The 21,821-nt window shown below is 43.4% G+C and overlaps 1 protein-coding gene across 1 annotated transcript; it reads right to left on the bottom strand.

Annotated features, from left to right (window-relative positions):
* Positions 1-8,329: 8,329 nt before the first annotated feature.
* On the bottom strand, positions 8,330-17,543 carry LOC140456891 (probable G-protein coupled receptor 139). Its single transcript, XM_072550800.1, has 2 exons — positions 17,474-17,543; positions 8,330-9,234 (listed from the first exon to the last, which is right to left on the bottom strand). The coding sequence occupies exons 1-2, from the start codon at positions 17,541-17,543 to the stop codon at positions 8,330-8,332; spliced, it is 975 nt and encodes a 324-aa protein (XP_072406901.1).
* Positions 17,544-21,821: the final 4,278 nt, after the last annotated feature.

Consider the following 21,821-nt stretch of genomic DNA (forward strand, 5'->3'; position numbering starts at 1 on the left):
ATTCCCTGGGTCAGGTGGGATATACCCTAGGTTCCTACAGGAAGTGAGGGAAGAGATTGCTTCACCTTTGGCGATGATCTTTGCATCATCACAGTCCACTGGAGTAGTACCAGATGATTGGAAGGTGGCAAATATTATTCCCTTGTTCAAGAAAGGGAATAGTGATAATCCTGAGAATTACAGACCAGTCAGTCTTACGTCAGTGTTGGGGAAACTTTTGGAGAGGGTTCTGAGAGACAGGATTTATGATTACTTGGGAAAGCATAGAGATAGTCAAAATGGCTTTGTAGGGGGGCAGGTCATGCCTCACAAACGTTATTGAATTCTTTGAGGATGTGACAAAACATGATGAAGGTAGAACAGTGGATGGATTTTAGCAAGGTGTTTGATAAGGTTCCCCATGGTAGGCTTATTCCGAAAGTAAGGAGGCATAGGATACAGGGAAATCTGGCTTGAGAGTGTGGTGCTGGAAAAAGCACGCAGGTCAGGCAGCATCTGAGGAGCAGGAGAATTGACGTTTCGGGCACAAGTCCTTCATCAGGAATCCCTGATGAAGGCTTTATGCCTGAAACATCGATTCTCCAGCTCCTTGGAAGCTGCCCGACCCGCTGTGTTTTTCCAGCACCACACTCTCGACTCTCATCTCCAGAATCTGCAGTCCTCACTTTCTCCCAGGGAAATCTGGATACAGAATTGGATGGCCCACAGAAGACAGAGGGTGGTAGTTGGTGGAAAGTATTCAGCCTGGAGCTCGGTGACCAGTGGTGTTCCACAGGGCTCGGCTCTGGGATCTCAGCTCTTCATGACTTTTATAAATGACTTGGATGAGGAAGTGGAAGAGTGCGTTAGTAAGTTTGTCAATGACACGAAGGTTGGTGGAGTTGTGGATAGTGTGAAGGGCTGTTGTAGTTTGCAATGGGACATTGACAGGATGCAGAGCTGGGCTGATAAGAGGCAGATGGAGTTCAACCTGGAAAAGTGGTCTAACCTCTTGTTAGATCGCATGGTAGCTCTGGAGCTGCAGATGAACTCACTTTGGAGCATCCGCGATGCTGAGGAGGTCATTTAGTGAATGGTCACACCACAGACCAGGATTGCTGAGGGAGAAAGGGAATGGGTGACCAAAAGGCAGGGAAAGAGCAGAAGGCAGTGCAGATGTATCCTGCGGTCATCTCCCTCCAAAACAAGTACACCATTTTGGATACCGTTGGGGGAGATGGCTCACAAGGGGAAGGCAGCAGTAGCCAGGTTCGTGGCACCTGAGCTGGCTCTGCTATAGAGAAGGGTGGGAAAAGATTGGAAGGGTATTGCCATTGGGGATTCAATTGGAGGTGGAGTAGATAGGCTGTTGTCAAAAAATAAACTCCCGAATGGTACGTTGCCTCCATGGGTCAGGGATGTCTCAGGTAGGCTGCAGAACATTCTGAAGGAGGAGGGTGAACAGCCAGCTGTCATGGTGCATATAAGCATCAATGAGATTCGTAAAAAAACGGGATAAGGTCCTACAAGCAGAATTTAGGGAGTTAAGAGTCAAGTTAAAAAGCAGGACCTAGAGGTGGTAATCTCAGGATTGCGACCAGTGTCACATGCTAATCAGAGAAGGAATGATAGAATAAGCAGGATGAATGTGTGGCTTGAGAGATGGTGCAGGAGGGACGGGTTCAGATTTTTGGGACATTGGGACCAGTCCTGGGGGAAGGTGGGACCATTACAAATTGGACAGTCTACACTTGGACTGGACTGGAACAAATTTCCTAAGGGGTGCTTTGACTACCGCTGTTAGGGAGGTTTAAACTAATGTGGTAGGGGTTTGTGGACAATAAGGAGGTAGTAACTAAAGCCTGCAAGGAACTGGATAATGAAGTTAGTGTGACTAAGGGGAAGAGTAGGCAGGGAGTGGAGGATGAACGCAGAGGGACTGGTGGTCTGAGGTGCATTTATTTTAATGTGAGAAGTGTAGTTGGTAAGGCAGATGAACTTTGGGCCTGGGTTAGTACCTGGTAGTATGATGTTACTGCTATTTCTAAGACTTGGTTGAGGGAAGGGCATAATTGGCAACTAAATATCCCAGGATATGGATGCTTCAGGCAGGATAGAGAGGGAGGTAAATGGGGTGGAGGAGTTGCATTACTGATCAGAGAGGAGATCACAGCTGTACTGAAGGAGGGCACTACGGAGGACTCAAGCAGTGAGGCAACATGGACAAAGCTCAGAAATAGGAAGAGTGCAGTAAGAATGTTGGGGCTGGACTACAGGCCTCCCAACAGTGAGCGTGAGATAGAGGTACAAATATGTAAACTGATCATAGAAAGATGTAGGAGCAACAGGGTGGTGGTGATAGGAGATTTTAAGTTTCCCAACATTGACTGGGATTCACTTATGTGTTAGAGGTCTGGAGTCATAGAGTCATAGAAATGTACAGCATGGAAGCACACCCTTTGGTCCAACCCGTCCATGCCGACCAGATATCCCAACCCAATCTAGTCCCATCTGCCAGCACCCGACCCATATTCCTCAAACCCCTTCCGATTCATATACACATCCAAGTGCCTCTTAAATGTTGCAATTGTACCAGCGTCCACCACATCCTCTGGCAACTCGTTCCATACACGTACTACCCTCTGCTTGAAAAGGTTGCCCCTTAGGTCTCTTTTATATCTTTCCCCTCTCACCCTAAACCTATGCCCTCTAGTTCTGGACTCCCCGACCCCAGGGAAAAGACTTTGTCTATTTATCCTATCCATGCCCCTCATAATTTTGTAATCCTCTATAAGGTCACCCCTCAGCCTCCGCGCTCCAGGGAAAACAGCCCCAGCCTGTTCAGCCTCTCCCTGTAGCTCAGATCCTCCAACCCTGGCAACATCCTTGTAAATCTTTTCTAAACCCTTTCAAGTTTCACAACATCTTTCCGATATGAAGGAGACCAGAATTGCACACAATATTCCAACAGTGGCCTAACCAATGTCTTGTACAGCCGCAACATGACCTCCCAACTCCTGTACTCAATACTCTGACCAATAAAAGAGAGCATACCAAACGCCTTCTTCACTCTCCTATCTACCTGTGACTCTACTTTCAAGGAGCTATGAACCTGCACTCCAAAGTCTCTTTGTTCAGCAACACTCCTGAGGACCTTACCATTAAGTGTATAAGTCCTGCTAAGATTTGCTTTCCCCAAATGCAGCACCTCGCATTTATCTGAATTAAACTCCATCTGCCACTTCTCAGCCCATTGACCCATCTGGTCCAGATCCTGTTGTCATCTGAAGTAACCCTCTTTGCTCTCCACTACACCTCCAATTTTGGTGTCATCTGCAAACTTAGTAACTGTACCTCTTATGCTCGCATCCAAATCATTTATGTAAATGACACAAAGTAGAGGGCCCAGCACAGATCCTTGTGGCACTCCATTGGTCACAGGCCTCCAGTCTGAAAAACAACCCTCCACCACCACCCTCTGTCTTCTACCTTTGAGCAGCAGAATTTGTAAGGAGCATCCAGGATGGTTTTATATAGCAGTATGTAAATAGTCCGACTCGTGAAGGGGCCACACTAGACCTGGTGTTGGGAAATGAGCCCGACCATGTGGTTGAAGTTTCAGAAGGGGATTATTTTGGGAATAGTGATCACAATGGGGATCTGAAATCTGAATACCAGCTGTTGTCAGGAAAAACCATTTAATACATGCTCTTACTAACAGCAAAATGGCTTCCTAATGCAAGTAACATGACAAAGTGGCTTCTAGGCTGCAAAGTGACAAATCTGCTTAAAATGGCTTTTAACCCTGCAAAAAGCTGCATTCCTGAATTAACCATAGGGTACTGTAACAGAGATTAGTAGATAATGCTTCCTTAACAGCATAGAAATAACTAGACTAAATAACAGTCCCTACAGTGTGGAAACAGGCCCTTCGGCCCAACAAGTTCACAGCGACCTTCCAAAGAGTAACCCACCCAGACCCATTCCCCTACATTTACTCCTGACTAATGCACCTAACAGTATGGGCAATTTAGCATGGCCAAATCACCTAACCTACACATTTTTGGACTGTGGGAGGAAACCGGAGCACATAGAGAAAACCCACACGGACACAGGAAGAATGTGCAAACTCCACACAGAGAGTAGCCCGATACAGGAATCAAACCAGCTTCCTGGTACTGTGAGGCAGCAGTGCTAACCACTGAGCCACCGTGCCGCATTACTAGCCATCCTAACTGACCTTGCAAACACAGGTGCAGAGGGAGATAAAGAAGCTTGGATGTGTAAAACAAAGTTGGTTCCCAGGAAATATCATTGGGTTAAGTTGCTGTTAATAATGTCACTTTATTAAATTTGATTGGGAATTTTTTGAATCTGCTCTTTTCAAAAAAGATATAAAAATGTCTTTGTCTTAAACCATGTGCAGCAATTTCTCTGAGGGACACAGAAATGTTTAATGTTTGTGTTGCTGGACAACCTGTGCCCGGCCAAGATTGAATAAAGTGTGAAATCTGACAGAACCAGACTGAATTGCAAGTGTTTATTGACCGATCGTGGAACAGAGAGACTCCTGGGGAGTCCCGTACTTCATCAATTCCATAAGTTTTAGAATACTCATGGACAAAGAGGAGAGTGGTCTGAAAGGAAGAGTGCTAAATTGGGGGAAGGCCAAGTATACCAAAATTCGGCAGGAGCTGGGGGACATAGATTGGGAGCAGCTGTTTGAAGGTAAATCCACATTTGATATGTGGGGGGGGGGCTTTTAAAGAGAGGTTGATTGAGAGTGCAGAAAAGACATGTTCCTGTGAAAATAAGGGGTAGAAATGGTAAGATTAGGGAACAGGTGAAATTGTGAGACTAGCTAAGCAGAAAAAGAATGCTTACATAAGGTGTAGGCGACTGAAGACAGATGAAGCTTTGGAAGAATATCGGGGAAGTAGGATCAATTTGAAATGAGGAATTAAGAGGGCTAAAGGGTGTCATGCGATATCCTCAGTGAGCAGGGTTAAGGAAAACCACAAAGCCTTTTATTCATATATAAGCAGCAAGAGGGTAACTAGGGAAAGGGTTGGCCCACTCAAGGACGAAGGAGGAAAGATATGCATGGAGTCAGAGAAAATGGGTGAGATTCGTAATGAGTACTTTGCATAGGTATTCAACGAGGAGAACGACATGGCGGATGTTGAGGTTAGGGATAGATCTTTAATTAGTTTAGGCCAAGTCGGCATAAGGAGAGAGGAAGTGTTGGGTATTCCAAAAGGATTAAGGTGGACAAGTCCCCAGGTCTGGATGGGATCTATCCCAGGTTATTGAGGGAAGTGAGAGAGGAAATAGCTGGGGTCTTAACAGATATCTTTGCAGCATCCTTGAAGATGGGGAGATCGCAGAGGACTGGGGAGTTTCTAATGTTGTCCCCTTGTTTAAGAAGGGTAGCAGGGATAATCCAGGTAATTATAGACCGGTGAGACTGATGTCAGTAGTAGGGAAGCTACTGAAGAAGAAACTGAGGGATAGGATATATACCCATTTGGAAGAAAATGGGCTTATCAGTGATAGGCAACATGATTTTGTGCATGGAAGGTCATGTCTTAGAAACCTAATAGAATGCTTTGAAGAGGCGATGAATTTGATTGATGATGAAAGGGATGTAGATGTCACATACATGGACTTTAGTAAGGCATTTGATAAGGTCCCCCCTGGTAGGCTGATGGAGAAGGTGAAGTTGCGGGGGTGGGGGGGTGGGTGGGGGTCCAGGATGTTCTAGCCAGATGGGTAGAGAACTTATTGGTCAACAGGAGACAGAGAGTAGTAATGGAAGGGAGCTTCTCAAAATGGAGACCAGTGACCAGTGGTGTTCCACAGGGATCTGTGCTGGGACCACTGTTGTTTGATATACATAAATGTTTTGGAAGAAGGTGTAAGTTGCCTCATTAGCAAGTTTGCAGATGACACTAAGATTGGTGGAGTAGCAGGTAGTGAGAGGGACTGCCAGAGAACACATCAGAATATAGATCAATTGGAGAGTTGGGCAGAGAAATGGCAGATGGAATTCACTATGGACAAATATGAGGTGATGCATTTTGGAAGATTTAATTCAAGAACCAACTATACAGTAAATGGAAAATTGATGTACAGAGACATCTGGGTGTTCAGGTCCATTGTTCCCTGACGGTGGCAACGCAGGTCAATAGAGTGGTCAAGAAGTTGTACAGCACACTTTCGTTCATCGGACGGTGTATTGAGTACAAGAGTTGGCAGGTCATGTTGCAGTTGAATAAGACTTTGGTTTGGCCACATTTGGAATACTGCGTACAGTTCTGGTTGCTACATTACCAAAAGGATGTGGATGCTTTGGAGAGGGTGCAGAGGAGGTTCAGCAGGATGTTGCCTGGTATGGAGGGTGCTAGCTATTAGGAGAGGTTGAGGAGATTAGCATTATTTTCATTGGAAAGAAGAAGGTTGAGGGGGGACCTGATTGAGTCCTACAAAATCATGAGAGATGTAGACAGGGTGGATAGCAAGATGGGGGATTCAATTACTAGGGGTCATGAGTTCAAAGTGAAACGGGAAAGCTTAGGGGAGATATATGGGGAAAGTTCTTCACGCAGAGGGTGGTGGGTGCCTGGAATCCGTTGCCAGTGGAGGTGGTAGGTGTAGGAACAATAGCATCATTTAAAATGTATATAGATGCATGAATGGAGAGAGGACAGAGGGATACAGACCTTTAGAAAATAGGCAGCAGGTTTAGATAGAGAATCTGGATCAGCGCAGGCTTGGAAGGCAGAAGGACCTGTTCCTGTGCTGTAATTTTCTTTGTTCTTACTTTGTTGTACGGATGAAGTGATTGACTTTGGAAGGTTGAATTTGAATGCAGAACACAGAGTTAAAGGCAGGATTCTTGGCAATATGGAGAATAAGAGAGATCTTGGATCCACGCCCATAGATCCCTCAAAGTTGCCACTGAAGTTGATAGGGTTGTTAAGAAGGCATACGGTGTGTTGGCTTTCATTAGCGGGGGATTGAGTTTAAGAGCTACGAGGTTATGCTGCTGCTATAGACCACACTTGGAATATCGTGTTCAGTTCTGATCACCTCATTATGGGAAGGATGTGGAAGCTTTAGAGAGTACACAGAGGAGATTGACCAGGATGCTGCCTGGACTGGAGGGCATGTCTTATGAAGAAAGGTTGAGGGAGCTAGGGCTTTTCTCATTGGAGTGAAGAAGAATGAGAGGTGACTTGATAGAGGTGTACAAGATGGCGAGAAGCACAGTTAGGGTGGATAGTTTTTCCCAGGGCAGAAATGACTGTCATGAGAAGGCATAATTTTAAGGTGATTGGAGGAAGGTATGGGGGAGATGTCAGAGGTAGGTTCTTTACGCAGAGAGTGATGGGTGCGTGGACTGCACTTCCAGCAGTGGTAGTAGAGTCAGGTACATTAGGGACATTAAAGCGACTCTTGGATAGGCACATGGATGATAGTAAAATGAAGGGTATGTTGGTTGGTTTGATCTTAGAGTAGGTTGAAAGGCTGACACAACATTGAGGGCCAAAGGGCCTGTACTTTTCTATGCTTGTCCTGGATGGTATCAAGCTTGTTTAAGTGGTGGTGGTTCTGCACTCTTCCAGGCAATTGGGGAGCATTCAGTCACCTTTCGAATCAGTGCCATGTTGATAGTGGACTTGCTTCCTGATGAAGGGCTTTTACCTGAAACATTGATTTTCCTGCTCCTCGGATGCTGCCTGACCTGCTGTGCTTTGCCAGCACCACACTAATCTTGACTCTAATCTCCAGCATCTGCAGTACCCACTTCTGCCTTGCTTTTGATAATCATGAGTTGAGTTCCTCGCTGCAGAATCCCAGCCTGTGATGCGGCTGTAGTATTGATATGGCTGGTTGAATTCGATTTCTGGTCAATATCCACGCTAATTATTGTTGATGCAGGACTCAACAATGTTGCTTGCATTGAAGGACAACGGGTGATGATTGTTTGAGATGGTAATGCCTGGCACTTGTTTGGCGAGAATGTTGTCTGCCACTTGTCACAATGAATCTGTATTTCGTTTGCGTTTTACTCCATTCAGTATTTCATGAAAGGAGTTTGCAGAGAAGAAAGTTAGAAACCGAAAGAGAGAGAGAGAGAGAGAAAGAGAGAGAGAGAGAGAGAAAGAGAGAGAGATAGTCAGAGAGAGAGAAGCAAAGATAGGAAGGGAGGGTGAGAGGGAGAATGAGTGAGAAGGAAAATTAGAAAGGAGAGAGAGAGAGAAAGAAAGCTCGTCAATGGATTCAGAGAACATATTTTAATCGATGTTGGTTAACTTCTGAGATTGGGTGCCATTTCATTTTAGAATTATGAAAAAGCAAACTTAATCAAAGTAAAAGGATATTTAACGATTTTCTTCAATTCTTCTCTGAACCTAGACTGTGCCACTGCATAAATAATGGTGTTTGTGCAGGAACTCAAACACTGCAGCATGTACCCAGTATGTTCCATGATGGCAAAAGGGTCACTGTAATCTGTAAGCATAAACTGAATGCCGGCAAATTGTGTACAAACAAAATGTACAAAAGTTATCATCCATAAGAGTATAAAGCAGGTGGAGATAGCCAGCAATAATATGATCGATTTCCTCCGATTCTCCATCTCCGGATCATTAGGGTCATCACAGTTTTTGCTTCGTCGGAGTCCTTTCCGAACATCATTGGCCTGGATAATGTGCTGTACGGTCAAAGCATTCAGCAGCACGATCAATACAAATGGTAGAAATGGGGTTAAGGTAATGTCAAAGAAGAAGTATGCTACCCATATTGGTAAATTTGAAAGGTTTGATTTTACACTGCAGAACCACTTTATATTGTCAATGATTTCCTGGTGTTCATTCTCAAAATAGATTGGAATGTTTTCTATGATGCTCAATACAAACACAGTGGCTATAATTATGGTCGCGGTTCTTTCAGTGCAATATCTTTCCCTCATCTTTTGGCAGCGAATGGCAATCAATCTATCAAAAGTGAAAGTAACAGTTAGCCAGACAGAACAATCAATGGCTGTGAAAACCAGGGCAATATTAAGACTACAAACGGGTGTGTAGTCCAGAAATGTATAGGAAAAATATATGCCTTTAATCTCATACAATATGACATCAAATATTATCACGAATAGATCTGCCACTGCCATAGCAACCAGATAACGTGTGATACATTTAGACAGACCGCATTTTCCACGGGAGAGAATCACAATCGCCACCAGATTGCCTGCAAAAAATGACAGAGAATGACATGGTGAATATGCTGATAACACATGGATGCTCAGTTTGGGAATTAATTTCTATTCTTTATTTCCATACAATGCTAGTTTCATTTTGCTTCAGATAACTTTGCACATTAATGCTTTACCTTCCACCATCTTGGCTCTCTTGATTCCTTTTTAAAGTGACCTTTACACGTATATTTTATCCTTGGTCAGATTACCTCTTGTTGAGAAAGGTCAGTTAATAAGATGAAATTGGATTTGCACAGAGCACCAGTTCATATGTACTCACTCAATCAGCAGCTGGTTTCACACTGCACTCAGTTAGTGTTGCCTCAACTACCTACAAAAAACACTGCACGGGACAGTGACAGTTCCTTGCATCGCTTCATGTACAATATGAATATTAAACTATTAATCAGAAATTGAAAAGAAAACATTGAGATGGCCATTGATGGCAAACTGATGAATGGTAAACGTTGGAGTAGTGTGTTCTTTGCTGAGAAATTCAGTGAAAAGGTAAAGCTCTGGGGAAAGGGTGTGAGAATCTCATCACAGCGATAACTAATTTAAAATCTATGACTAGATGTGAGGGTCTAATGAAGATCATAAAATCATTCTTGGTCACCCTGGTTCAGGAATTTTAATTTATGTATTGTTACTTATGAATGCTTGACTCTGGACTAGCCTATGAGATAGCTCAGTTGTATCAAACTGGTACAAAATCTAAAGGGCTGAATGAACTTGCCTTACAGTTCCAGGGACCCTGGATTCAATTCCATTTGGGTGACTGTATGGAGTTTGCACATGCTCCCTGTGTCTGCGTGGGTTTGTATCGGATGGTCTGGTCTCCACCCATACTCCAAAGATGTGCAGGTTTAGGTGGATTGGCCATGCTAAATTGCCCATAGTGTCCAGGATTGTGCAAGCCCAACGGGTTAGCTATGATAAATGTGGGGTTATGCGAATAGGCTGGGTCAGGTTGGATTCTTTTTGGAAAGTTAGTGCAGACTCTGTCTGCACAGTGATGCAATGATTCCATCCAGCCTCTCCTTAGAACTCAACCCCCCCAATCACGGTAACAACACAACCCCCTTCCTGGCCCCCTTTTGAATTCAGTAATATCTTTCTGATAACAGGGCAACCAGAACTGGACACAGTACTCCAAAAGTTGCCTCACCAATGTCCTTTACAGCTGCAACCATAATGTCCCAGCCGCTGTGCTCAGTACTCTGACTAGTCAAGGTAGTGTAACCAATGCTTTCTTCACCGCACTTTTACCTGTGACGCCACATTCAAGGATCTCTCTACCTGAACCCCTAGTTCTCTGTTCGAAAACACTACCCAGGGCCCTACAATCACCTGTGTAAGTCCTGCCCTTGTTTGTCTCACCAAAATGCAACACCAGACATTTATCCAAATTAAACACTATCAGCCACACCTCAGCAAATTGGCCCAATTGATCAATTCTTATCGTCCTCTCAGATAACCTTGCTCACACTTCGCTTTACATCCAAATTTGTTCTCATGCACAAACTTACTAACCATGCTTCCTAACTTCACATCCAAATCATTCATTTACGTAACAAATGACAGTGGAATGAACACCGATCTCTGTGGAATACCACTGCTCACAGGCTTCCAGTCCAAAACACAACCCTCCACTAATACCCTGTATCTTCTGCAAGCAAGCCAATTTTGTATCCAATTGGCAAGGTGTCCCTGGATCTGATGTGATTTAGCTTTACTAACCTTGCCAAAGGCCCTGCTAAAGTTCATGTGGACAACATCTGTCCCTCTGCTCTCAACTATCGTCTTTGCCTTGTTCTCAAGAAAAACTTCAGGGTGGCATGGTAGCTCAGTGCTTAGCACTGCTACCTCACAGTGCCAAGGGCCCAGGTTCGATTCCAGCCTCCGGCGACTGTCTGTGTCAAGTTTGAACAATCTCCCCATGTCTACAAGGGTTTCCTACTTGCGGAACGTTTCAGAGAACACCTCTGGGACACCCGAACCAACCAAACCAACCACCCCTGGCTCAACACTTCAACTCCCCCTCCCACTCCACCAAGGACATGCAGGTCCTTGGACTCCTCCATCGCCAGACCATAGCAACACGATGGTTGGAGGAAGAGTGCCTCATCTTCCGCCTAGGAACCCTCCAACCACAAGGGATGAACTCAGATTTCTCCAGTTTCCTCATTTCCCCTCCCCCCACCTTGTCTCAGTCAAATCCCTCGGACTCAGCACCGCCTTCCTAACCTGCAATCTTCTTCCTGACCTCTCCACCCCCACCCCCACTCCGGCTTATCACCCTCACCTTGGCCTCCTTCCAACTATCGCATTTCCAACACCACTCCTCCAAGTCCCTCCTCCCTACCTTTTATCTTAGCCTGCTGGACACACTTTCCTCATTCCTGAAGAAAGGCTCATGCCCAAAATGTCAATTCTCCTGTTCCTTGGATGCTGCCTGACCTGCTGCACTTTTCCAGCAACACGTTTTCAGCTTTTTCCTCCCACAATCCAAAGACGTGCAGGTGAGGTGAATTGGCCATGCAAAATTGCCCATTGTGTTCAGGGATGCATAGGTTAAGTGCATTAATCAGGGGTAGATGTAGGAGAATGGGTCTGGGTAGGTTACTCTTCGGAGTTTCAGTGTGGACTTGTTGGGCCAAAGGGCCTGTTCTCACACTGTAGGGATTCTTAATCTAAGTCAAGATTAGAGTGGTGCTGGAAAAGCACAGCAGGTCAGGCAGCATCTAAGGAGCAGGAAAATCGACGTTTCGGGCAAACGCCCTTCATCAGGAATGCTGCCTGATCTGCTGTGCTTTTCCAGCACCACTCTAATCTCCACAATCTGCAGTCTCCACTTCCATCTAATTCTAACTCAACCAACTTTGTGTGATCCAATTTCCTATGCACAAAGCTGACTAATCTGTCCTTGCCCTTCCAAATGAATGTAATTCCTACCTTTCAGAATCCCCTTCAATAACTTACCCACCATTGTCATCAGGCTCACCAGTATATAGTTCCCGGGCTTCACGTTCCAGACTCTTCAAAAATAAACAACATTAACCACCCTCTAGTCTTCCACCATCCCACCAGTGGTTAGAGATGAAACAAAACTCTTTGCTGGGGGCCCTACAATTTCTTTCTTAGCTTCCCACAATCTCCTGGGACATAGTTGATTGGATTCCAGGGATTTATCTACCTTTATGCCTCTGAAGACCTCCAGAACCTCCTCCCCATGTTAGGCTCATTTATAAAGTCAGGAATTATGGGATACAGGGAGTTGTGGCTATCTGGATCCAGAATTGGCTGGCTGACTGAAGGCAGAGAGTGGTTGTAGATGGAAAGTATTCTGCCAGGAGGTCAGCGTTGAGTGGGGTCCTGCGGGGCTCTGTTCTTGAGCCTCTGCTCTTTGTAGTTTTTGTAAATGTCTTGGATGAGCAGGTTGAGGGGTGGGTTAGTAAATTTGCAGATGACATAATGGTTGGAGGTACCGTTGATAGTATCAAGGGCTATTGCAGGATGCAGCGTGACATAGACAGGATGTAGAGCTGGGCTGAGAGATGGCAAATGGAGTTCAACCTGGATAAATGTGACACCATGCATTTTGGAAGGTCGAACTCAAATGCTGAACATAGAATTAAAGACAGGATTCTTGGCAGTGTGGAGGAACAGAGGGATCTTTGTGTTCAAGTATATAGATCCCTCAAAGTTGCAGAAAGCAAATGGTGTTTTGGGGATCGTATTTAAGAGCCGTGAGGTTTTGCTACAGCTTTGCAAGTCCCTGGTGAGGCCACACTTGGAATATTGTGTCCAGTTTTGGTCATCCTTAGGAAAGATACAGAGGCTTTGGAGAGGGTGCAAAGAAGGTTTACCGGGATGCTGCCAGGACTGGAGGGCTTGCCTTATGAAGAGAGGTTGACTGAGCTTGGACTTTTCTCTCTGGAGAGAAGGAGGAAGAGAGGTGATCTGATTGAGGTATATAAGATAATGAATCAATAGCCAGAGTCTTTTCCCCAGGGCATCATAGTTTTAAGGGGACATAGTTTTAAGATATTAGGAGAAAGGTATAGAGGGGACGTCAGAGGAAGGTTTTTTACGCAGAGAGTTGTGAATACATGGAATGTGTTGCCAGCGGTGATGGTGGAAGCAGACTCATTAGGGACATTGAAGCGACTGCTGAACATGCACACGGACAGTAGTGAATTGAGGAGTGAGTAGGTTATGTTATTTTATTTTACATTAGGATTAATCCTCGGCACAACATCGTGGGCCAAAGGGCCTGTTCTGTGCTGTACGTTTCTATGTTCTATGTTCTATATTCTGTGATGTGGACTGTTTTCAATATATCAACATTTATAGAATGTGATAGAATATTCTCCAAGTTCTTGGATGAGCACAACGTCAATAATGTTTATGAAACCTGACACCATCCACGACCAAGCAGTGCACTTGATTGCCACCAAATCCACAAATGTTCACTCCCTCCAGTGCCGATGCTTAGCAACAGCACCATCTACAATATGCACCACAGATGGAACATTCTTTCAACAGTACCTTCTAGGCTTAAATAAGTTGCTATCCAAAAGGACAAGGGTGGCAGATACGTGGGAACTTGCAACTTCCTCCCCAGCCGCTCACCATTCTGACCTTAAAATGTACAACCATTCCTTTATCATGACAGAGCCAAATTCCTAAAGCCCCTTCCAAAATGGCAATGTGGGGGCACCTACACTCAACGGACTGTAGCATTTCAAGACAACATTTTGCCAATAACTTCTACATGTCTGCTCGTGAAGGTCAATAAATACTGGTCCAACCAGCGAAACACAAATCTTCTGAGTAAAGAAAAATATTTGAGGCGATTTTGATTTGTATTATTGCATATAAGATTACAAGTAGATTTCACATTATTTTCCATTTTCCCTTGCAGGGACGTGATTGAAATAAAATCTGGAAACAAGTACAGCTATCTGATGTTGGAGCAAACATTCCTGATAATTATCTGCCATTGAAACTGAGGGAAATGGGTAAATTGAAACACACAATTGTTCTAAAATCTCACAATGTATTCAATCGCCCAAAACTAAAAATACCCCCAAGTTATCAGTCGATTGATGAATGGTATGGTCATTCCTACTCAGAGAATGACAGAATCACACTCGTGTTTATACTGTAGTGGTCATTCGCAACAATCAGTAATGCACTGACTCTCCAAGGAGACTGATTGTCATTCCTCTGCCTGTTCCACATACCTTTCCACATTGTTTGCATTCAAATAAACACGTTACACCATCTGGTGTTCTAAATTAACTCTGCCTCCTACTTTCAGGCAGTGCATTCCAGAATTGAAGCATTCGTTGTATGAAACGTTTTCTGGTCACACCTCATTTGCCAATCAGTCTGTCCCTTTCACTCTCAATGCTTTTCGGAGGAGGAACTAACAGATCGACTCTGTCCATCTCTCTCATGATTTTTGAAAACTTATATCAAATATCCTCTGAGCCATCTTCTTTCCAAGAAGAAAATCCTAGGCCTCTCCAATCTGTCATCATCATTGAAGCTCCCCAAACCTGGAATCATTTTGGCAAATCTCTTTTGCACTCACTCCCATTCTCCCTTTAGTGCGTCCCTTACACTCGAAATGAAATGAAATTATGCATAATTAGTAGAACCAATGTTCATAACATTGCAATACACTGATATTAATGAGTATTCCTCATGGACACATTGAATCAAATATCAGAATTGATTTGGCTAAATGTCCTGATTTAGTCAAATGCATTGAGAATTTTGAGACATTCGGTCCATTTGCTTGTGTGAAATTGAGGAGAAAGTAAAGACTGCAGATGCTGGAGATCAGAGTTGCGAGTGTGGTGCTGGAAAAGTACAGCCAGTCAGGCAGCATCCAAAGAGCAGGAAAGTCAACGTTTCGGGCATACGCCCTTCATAATTGAGACTCCATGGGATTGCACCATAGACAATTAAGTTTAATTTTCAGACATACATTTCTCACTGAAAATTATTTCGTAAATATTAAGTCAATAGCATATTGACCATTTTAATCTTCTTTCATACCGCGATCTGTCATTAACTTTCAATGCTCAACGAGGAGATGGATGCACCTTATTTTCAAATAGTCCAGCTTGGGCCAACAATGACAATCCTGATTCCTGATAAAGGATTTATACCTGAATCATTGATTCTCCTGCTCCTCGAATGTTACCTGACCTGCTGTGCTTTTCCAGCACCACACTCTCGACTCTGACCTCTACCATCTGCAGCCCTCACTCCCTCCCAACATTTTTGATGGACTTTACACACAAGATAAAGAATCAATAAAGAACCTCAGCCCACAGCAATATCTGACTGACAAGTTCATTGCAAATCTCTACGGAAAATTGGAATGAGCTGCCAAACCATCAAATCTGTCTGTAATTATAATTGTTTAGCTGAAAAATGCAGTGGGAACCGAATTTCTCATCAAATGTATTTTCATTATGCATAAAATAAGGGAAGTGTAAGTTCTTGGAACAGGAGAAAGAAACGGAATCAATCAGGCTTGTGACTTTGCAGGTGACTATACATCATGTCCCAAGAATAATAATTATTATTGTCATTATTATCATTCATCAGCGTGTGTTCCGTGTTGGAATGTATAATTCCAACTTTATGTAATTTTATTATTGGGCTCAAATTTTACCATCTGCAATTATAGGAATTATGCCCATCTCTATTCTGGTTCTGAATTGCTAGTAATAGAGTCATCCATTCATAGAGATGTGCAGCATGCAAACAGACCTTTCAGTCCAACTCGTCCATGCTGACCAGATAGCCAAACCTAATCTTAACCATTTGCCAGCACCCAGCCCATATCCCTCTGAACCCTTCCTATTCATATACCCATCCAGATGCCTTTTTGAATGTTGTAATTGTACCAGCCGCCAGCACTTCCTCTGGCAGCTCATTCCATATACGTACTACACTCTACATGAAAAAGTTGCCCATTAGGTCCCTTTTATATCTTTGCCCTCTCACCTTAAACTTATGCCCTCTAGTTCGGGACACCCCACCCCAGGGAAAAGACCTTGTCTGTTTATCCTATCCACACCCCTCATGATTTTTTAAACCTTTATACGGTCACCCCTCAGACTCCAATGTTCCAAGGAAAAGAGGCCCAGCTTATTCAACCTCTCCCTATAGCTCAAACCCTCCAACTCTGGCAACATCCTTGTAAATCTTTCCTGAACCCTTTAAAGTTTCACAACATCCTCCGATAGGAGGGAGACCAGAATTACACACAAATATTCCAAAAGTAGCCTAACCAATGTCCAGTATTGACATTGCAACATGACCTCCAAACTCAGATTAAGAAAGGAAAGCATACCAAATGACTTCTTCACTATCCTATCGACCTGAGACTTTACTTTCAAGGAGCTATGAACCTGCACTCCAAGGTTTCTTTGTTCAGCAACACACCCCAGGACCTAGTCGAGTCATGTTATCGCCATGCCTCCTCACAATTCTGACTGTCAAAATTCATGCTTATCATCAATTTGCAGAGTCATAGAGTCATGGTCATAGAGGAGAAGGCAAGAGAAAGACAATAAAAGTGACGTCCATTCATTCATTTTGGAGAGTCGGCACAGATAAGGTGGTCTGTGTGATCTCCCTCTGCACTGTGATAAGTTTGTGATTCTGAATCAAATCAGAATTGGGCCAACAGAACGTGGGCAGTTAAGACAAAGCTAATATTTCCACAGCTCGAACATATCAGGACAACAGAATTTTAGCAGAGGAAAAAAGTGGGGATGCTGGAAATCAGAAACAGAAACTGAAATTGTTCAGAAACCTCAGCAATTCCTTTTCAGAACAGGTCACTGCACCCAAAACGTTGACTCTAATTTGGCTTCACAGATGCTGCCAGATCTGCTGATGTTTTCCAGCAACTTCTGTTTTTGTTTTTGATTTCCATGATCCGCTGTCCTTTATATTCTTTTTGTCATTAAATACTTATCTAGTTAACTGAAGTTACATGTAGGCGAGTGACTCTCCCATCGCCAGGTCTGGCTGACATGTGACTCTAGACCGACAGTAGTATGATTGACTCATATTAACCTTCAGGGATATTAGGGATGAACAGTAAACGCTCGGCAGTGATACCAGCAAAGCATCACCTAATTCCCAAAGCACATAAAACCACCGCAGGTATCTGAGGAAAGGCCAGTGCTAACTTACCAGGAACTCCGATCAGGGCCAGGATGGGGTAGTAAATTTTTTCAATGCTTGGAATGATGGCGAATTCCATTTTCCAGAGGTGAAGAATTCTGTTGGTGTGATTGAAGCACTGATAAGGAGCATTGAGATTTGACTAATTTATAATGCAGAGAACTCTCAAATGAGGATAATTAGTCAAACATTAATGGACATTAGTCACAGGTAGTTGCACAAATTGAAGTGGCAGCTGGTTTTACCCTCATGCCAAGGGCGAGAGCTCCTTATGATTCATATTTCCCATTGTGAATAAGGAATAAAAATATACAGCATTATCTCAGTTATGTTAACATTTCAATTAACTCACTTGTGGTTAATTCCAAATCACTTTTTAAAAATTTGTTGGAATGTGGAACATCGCTGGATGGACAACCTTTATTGCCTTCCACCTGGAGAAAGTGTGAACTGTCTTTTTGAGCTGCTGCAGTCCATGTGGGGTAAACCCACCAAGCCCTGGGGGAGGGATTTCCAGGATTTTAACCCAATCATATTGAAGGAACACCGATATATCACCAAGTCAGAATAGTGAGTGGCTGGCGGGGGTGGGTTGAATTTGCAGATGGGGGTATTTCCATTTATCTGCTGCCCTCATTCTCCGAGATGGAAGTAATTGGATGTTTGAAAGGGGCTGTCTAAGGACCTAGTACACATTTCTCCAGCATATCTTTTAAATAGCACACACTGCTGTCACGGAGAATCAGAGGTAGAGGTAGTGGATATTTGTGAATGTGGTGCCACTCACATGTGCTGCTTTGTCCTGGCTGGTGTCAAGCTTCTTGAGTGTTGTTGGTGTGGCACCGATCCAGGAAAGCGGTCAGTATGTCATCACATTCCCGACGGGTGCCTTATAGTGTGGAGGAGTCAGAAGGCGAGTTAATCGCCATAATATTCCTAAGTCTCTGACTTCTGTTCAAATCTTCTCTGGCGATAATAAGTGTAAAATGTTTTAAAAAGAGTGCTTCACGTTAAGATTAACCCTCTCAATGTTTGTCGGTATAAAAATATAATTTATACACCGGCCTGTGGTTTTTCCACAGATGAATTAATCTCTGAGAAAATTTGTGAGAAATCTCATTACTTTAGTACCATAACTGCTTCCAGAATCAAATCTGCCTTAGATACCCCGTGAAAGTCTGAAGTAGATGGATGGAGCAAGGCGATTAGAATCATAGGAGTATCAACACTGGAGCCGTGTTTATCACTCAGGTCACTGGAACATAAATGAGCCCAGTACCAGTAGTTCTACGACACCGCGTTTTGCATTCTGCTGCATAAACAATATGGTAGATAATCACAGACATCACAATGGTATTATTATTCACATCAGTATCAGCCAGTTACTAAAATTACTAACATCAACATAAGTCGGTTAATGCTGTGTGATATCAATAAAGTCAACTAATGCTGTCTGATATCAAAAAGTCAGTTAATGCTGTGTGATATCAATACAGTCAGTTAATGCTGAGTGATATCAATAAAATCAGTTAATGTTGTGTGATAGCAATAATGTCAGTTAATGTTGTGTGATATCAATAATGTCAGCTAATTCGGTCTGATACCAATAAAGTCAGTTAATGTCTGGCATCAATAAGGTCAGCTAATCCTGAGTGATATCAATAAAGTCAGTTAATGCTGTCTGACATCAGTTCATGCTGTGTGACATCGATAAAGTCACTTGAATTCTATAGACAGGACGATTTTCCACATTTTTGGCTTGACATGTTTATTGTAGTTGCAGGAGATGATTTTGGCGAGTGTGGAATGGGAAATTTGGAAATACAGGTCTTCAGTGCATTTGCTGGCAAGATGTAAATGTGTCACGTTGGCTCAGTGGTTAGCACTGTTGCCTCACAGGGAACCAGGTTCGATTCCAGCCTCAGGCGACTGTCTGTGTGGATCCTGTATGTTCTCCCCCTGTCTGCGTGCATTTCTTTCAGGTGCTCCGGTTTCCTGCCACAGTCCAAAGGTGTGCAGGTTAGGTGAATTGGCCAGGCTAAATTGACCATAGTGTTCAGGGATGTGTAGGCTAGGTGCATTAGTCATGGGAAACGTAGAGTAAGGGGAATGGGTGTGGGTGTGATAACCTTTGGATGGTCGGTATGGATTTGTTGGACCAAATGGCCTGTCTCCACACTGTAGGGATTCTATCAAAGGCCCATCAGCATTGCATGATCCAATGCCTCCAACCACTTCTTCTTATGCCATGGACTGAATCGAATTGCTGGAAGATTGGCAGCTCTCATACTAGGGACATCTGGAGGAAGCCAAAAGAACCATTCACACCACACTTCTGGCTGAAGATTGTTGTAAATGCTTCGGCCTTATTTCTTCACTGATCTGCTTGTCTCCCCCAACATTTGAAGAGGGAGGTGATGATTGTGGAGCCCCCTTTTCCAGTGAGTTGAAATGGTCTTCCACTACAGATCCAATACAGCAGCACTGAAGAACTCAGGTCTGCTCTGTCAGTTGTGGAATTGCCTAGCTCTGTCTATCACGTGTTTTTTGCTGGCTGGCATGTAAGTAGTCCTGTTTTGTTGCTTCTCCAGATTGACACCTAATTTTTTCTGCACGCCCGCTGTTATCCACAGAATTTGTTCTTCCACTCGTTCACCAGGCTTGGTCCCCTGCCTGACGGTAATAGTAGAGTCAGGGATTTGCTGGTCACAAGATTACAAATTGTGCTTGAGTAAAGTTGTGTTGCCGTTGATGGTCCACAGCTTCTCATTGATGTCTCGTCTTATTTGATAACTTCTGTTCAAACTCTATCCCATTTCGGACAACGATAGTGCCAAATAGGATGACTGTGTTCTCAAAGTGCAACCTGGAATTTGGTTGTCAGCATGATTGTTACTTTTATCGATATTGTCATAGGTAAGTGGATCTGAAACAAGCACATCGGTGAGGTTACAGTCACATATATTTTCGCCTCTTGTGAGCTCACTCTTCACCTGCCACAGCTCTGTCCTCCACGCAGCGGCTAGTTTGGCCTTTTACCAGTTGTGGCGCTGTCGAGCCATTCATCATGGTGGACTTTAAAGTTCTCTGTGCAGAGTATATTTTGTGCCTTTATCAATGTCCAGTTCCAGCGGTTCCTTCAACCGGTCTTCTAATTGGAGGAAGCCTGATTCGTTAGTGGAAGGGCAGGGAAGGTGAGCAGAAGTGTAACAAAGCAAGCGGTAGTCAGTTACTTTACCCACATCGTCCTGATGTTGTGAGGACATACAGTCATACAGATGTACAGCACGGAAACAGACCCTTCGGTCCAACTCGTCCATGCCGACCAGATATCCTAAATTAATCTCGCCCCATTTGCCAGCACTTGGCCCATATCCCCCTGAACCCTTCCTATTCATCTTGAACAGTGTTTTCACAATGCATTTTTCTTCTACATATTGTAATTATGAACTGCAAGCTGTGACAGCTCTGACACTAATGCAGTGTAGATGGCTTCCTTTTCTGCTATTAAAGATTATGTGGGTGAAATTGATTCAATTTTCAATCAAATTGATGTTTTGTATTCTACCAGTCTGTTCAGAATTGTTTAATTTCTGAGGCAATGTTAAGAAACAAATTTTTCACTTCAATGTATTTTTGCTTGAATTAAATAATATCTGTGCTAATTAATTTTCAAAAAGTTTCGATTATGTTTGCGTTGACTGCTTGCATTCTTAAAGAAAACTTTGCTCTCAGTTGAAACTATTCCATAAATAACTTTAGTTAATATGTTTTCTATTTTTGTGATGCACCTTTCATTAAAGGACCGGTGAGGTGTTTGTGTCATTAACCACAGAAACATAACCATCAGAATATATTATAAAGTGACAGAAACGTAACAAACATGTCCCCACCAACACAGAATGGAAATAAAGACAAAAATGCAAATAACATAAGAGATTCTAATGCGAATTTATTTCAAGATATTTTCTCCATTATATGGAAGGACGTCTATGTTCAAATTTTGCAAATCTTCCCCCAAATTGCAAAGCATTGTAACACACGCATGCACACACACACACACGCACGCACGCACGCACACACACCTAGAAGAGTAGGAAAACATAGGTTAAATGACATGGCACGGACACATTATCAATGAAGAAACAGACTTTAAAACAATGAACTCATTGATAATAAGGAAGTACACATATTTAAGTAAAATTAGTATTGTGTTGTGACAATGGAGATTAATGGAGAAATATCAAACATCCAATTGGTGGGTAAAAGGGAAGAGTTAGTGAATCTTTGCAGTAACTTGTCTCTGTAATTGAATGTACCAAAATCCATTAATCGTGAGGCAATCTTACCATTCGAG

Source organism: Chiloscyllium punctatum, chromosome 31, assembly GCF_047496795.1.
Source record: "Chiloscyllium punctatum isolate Juve2018m chromosome 31, sChiPun1.3, whole genome shotgun sequence".
Taxonomy (NCBI): domain Eukaryota; kingdom Metazoa; phylum Chordata; class Chondrichthyes; order Orectolobiformes; family Hemiscylliidae; genus Chiloscyllium; species Chiloscyllium punctatum.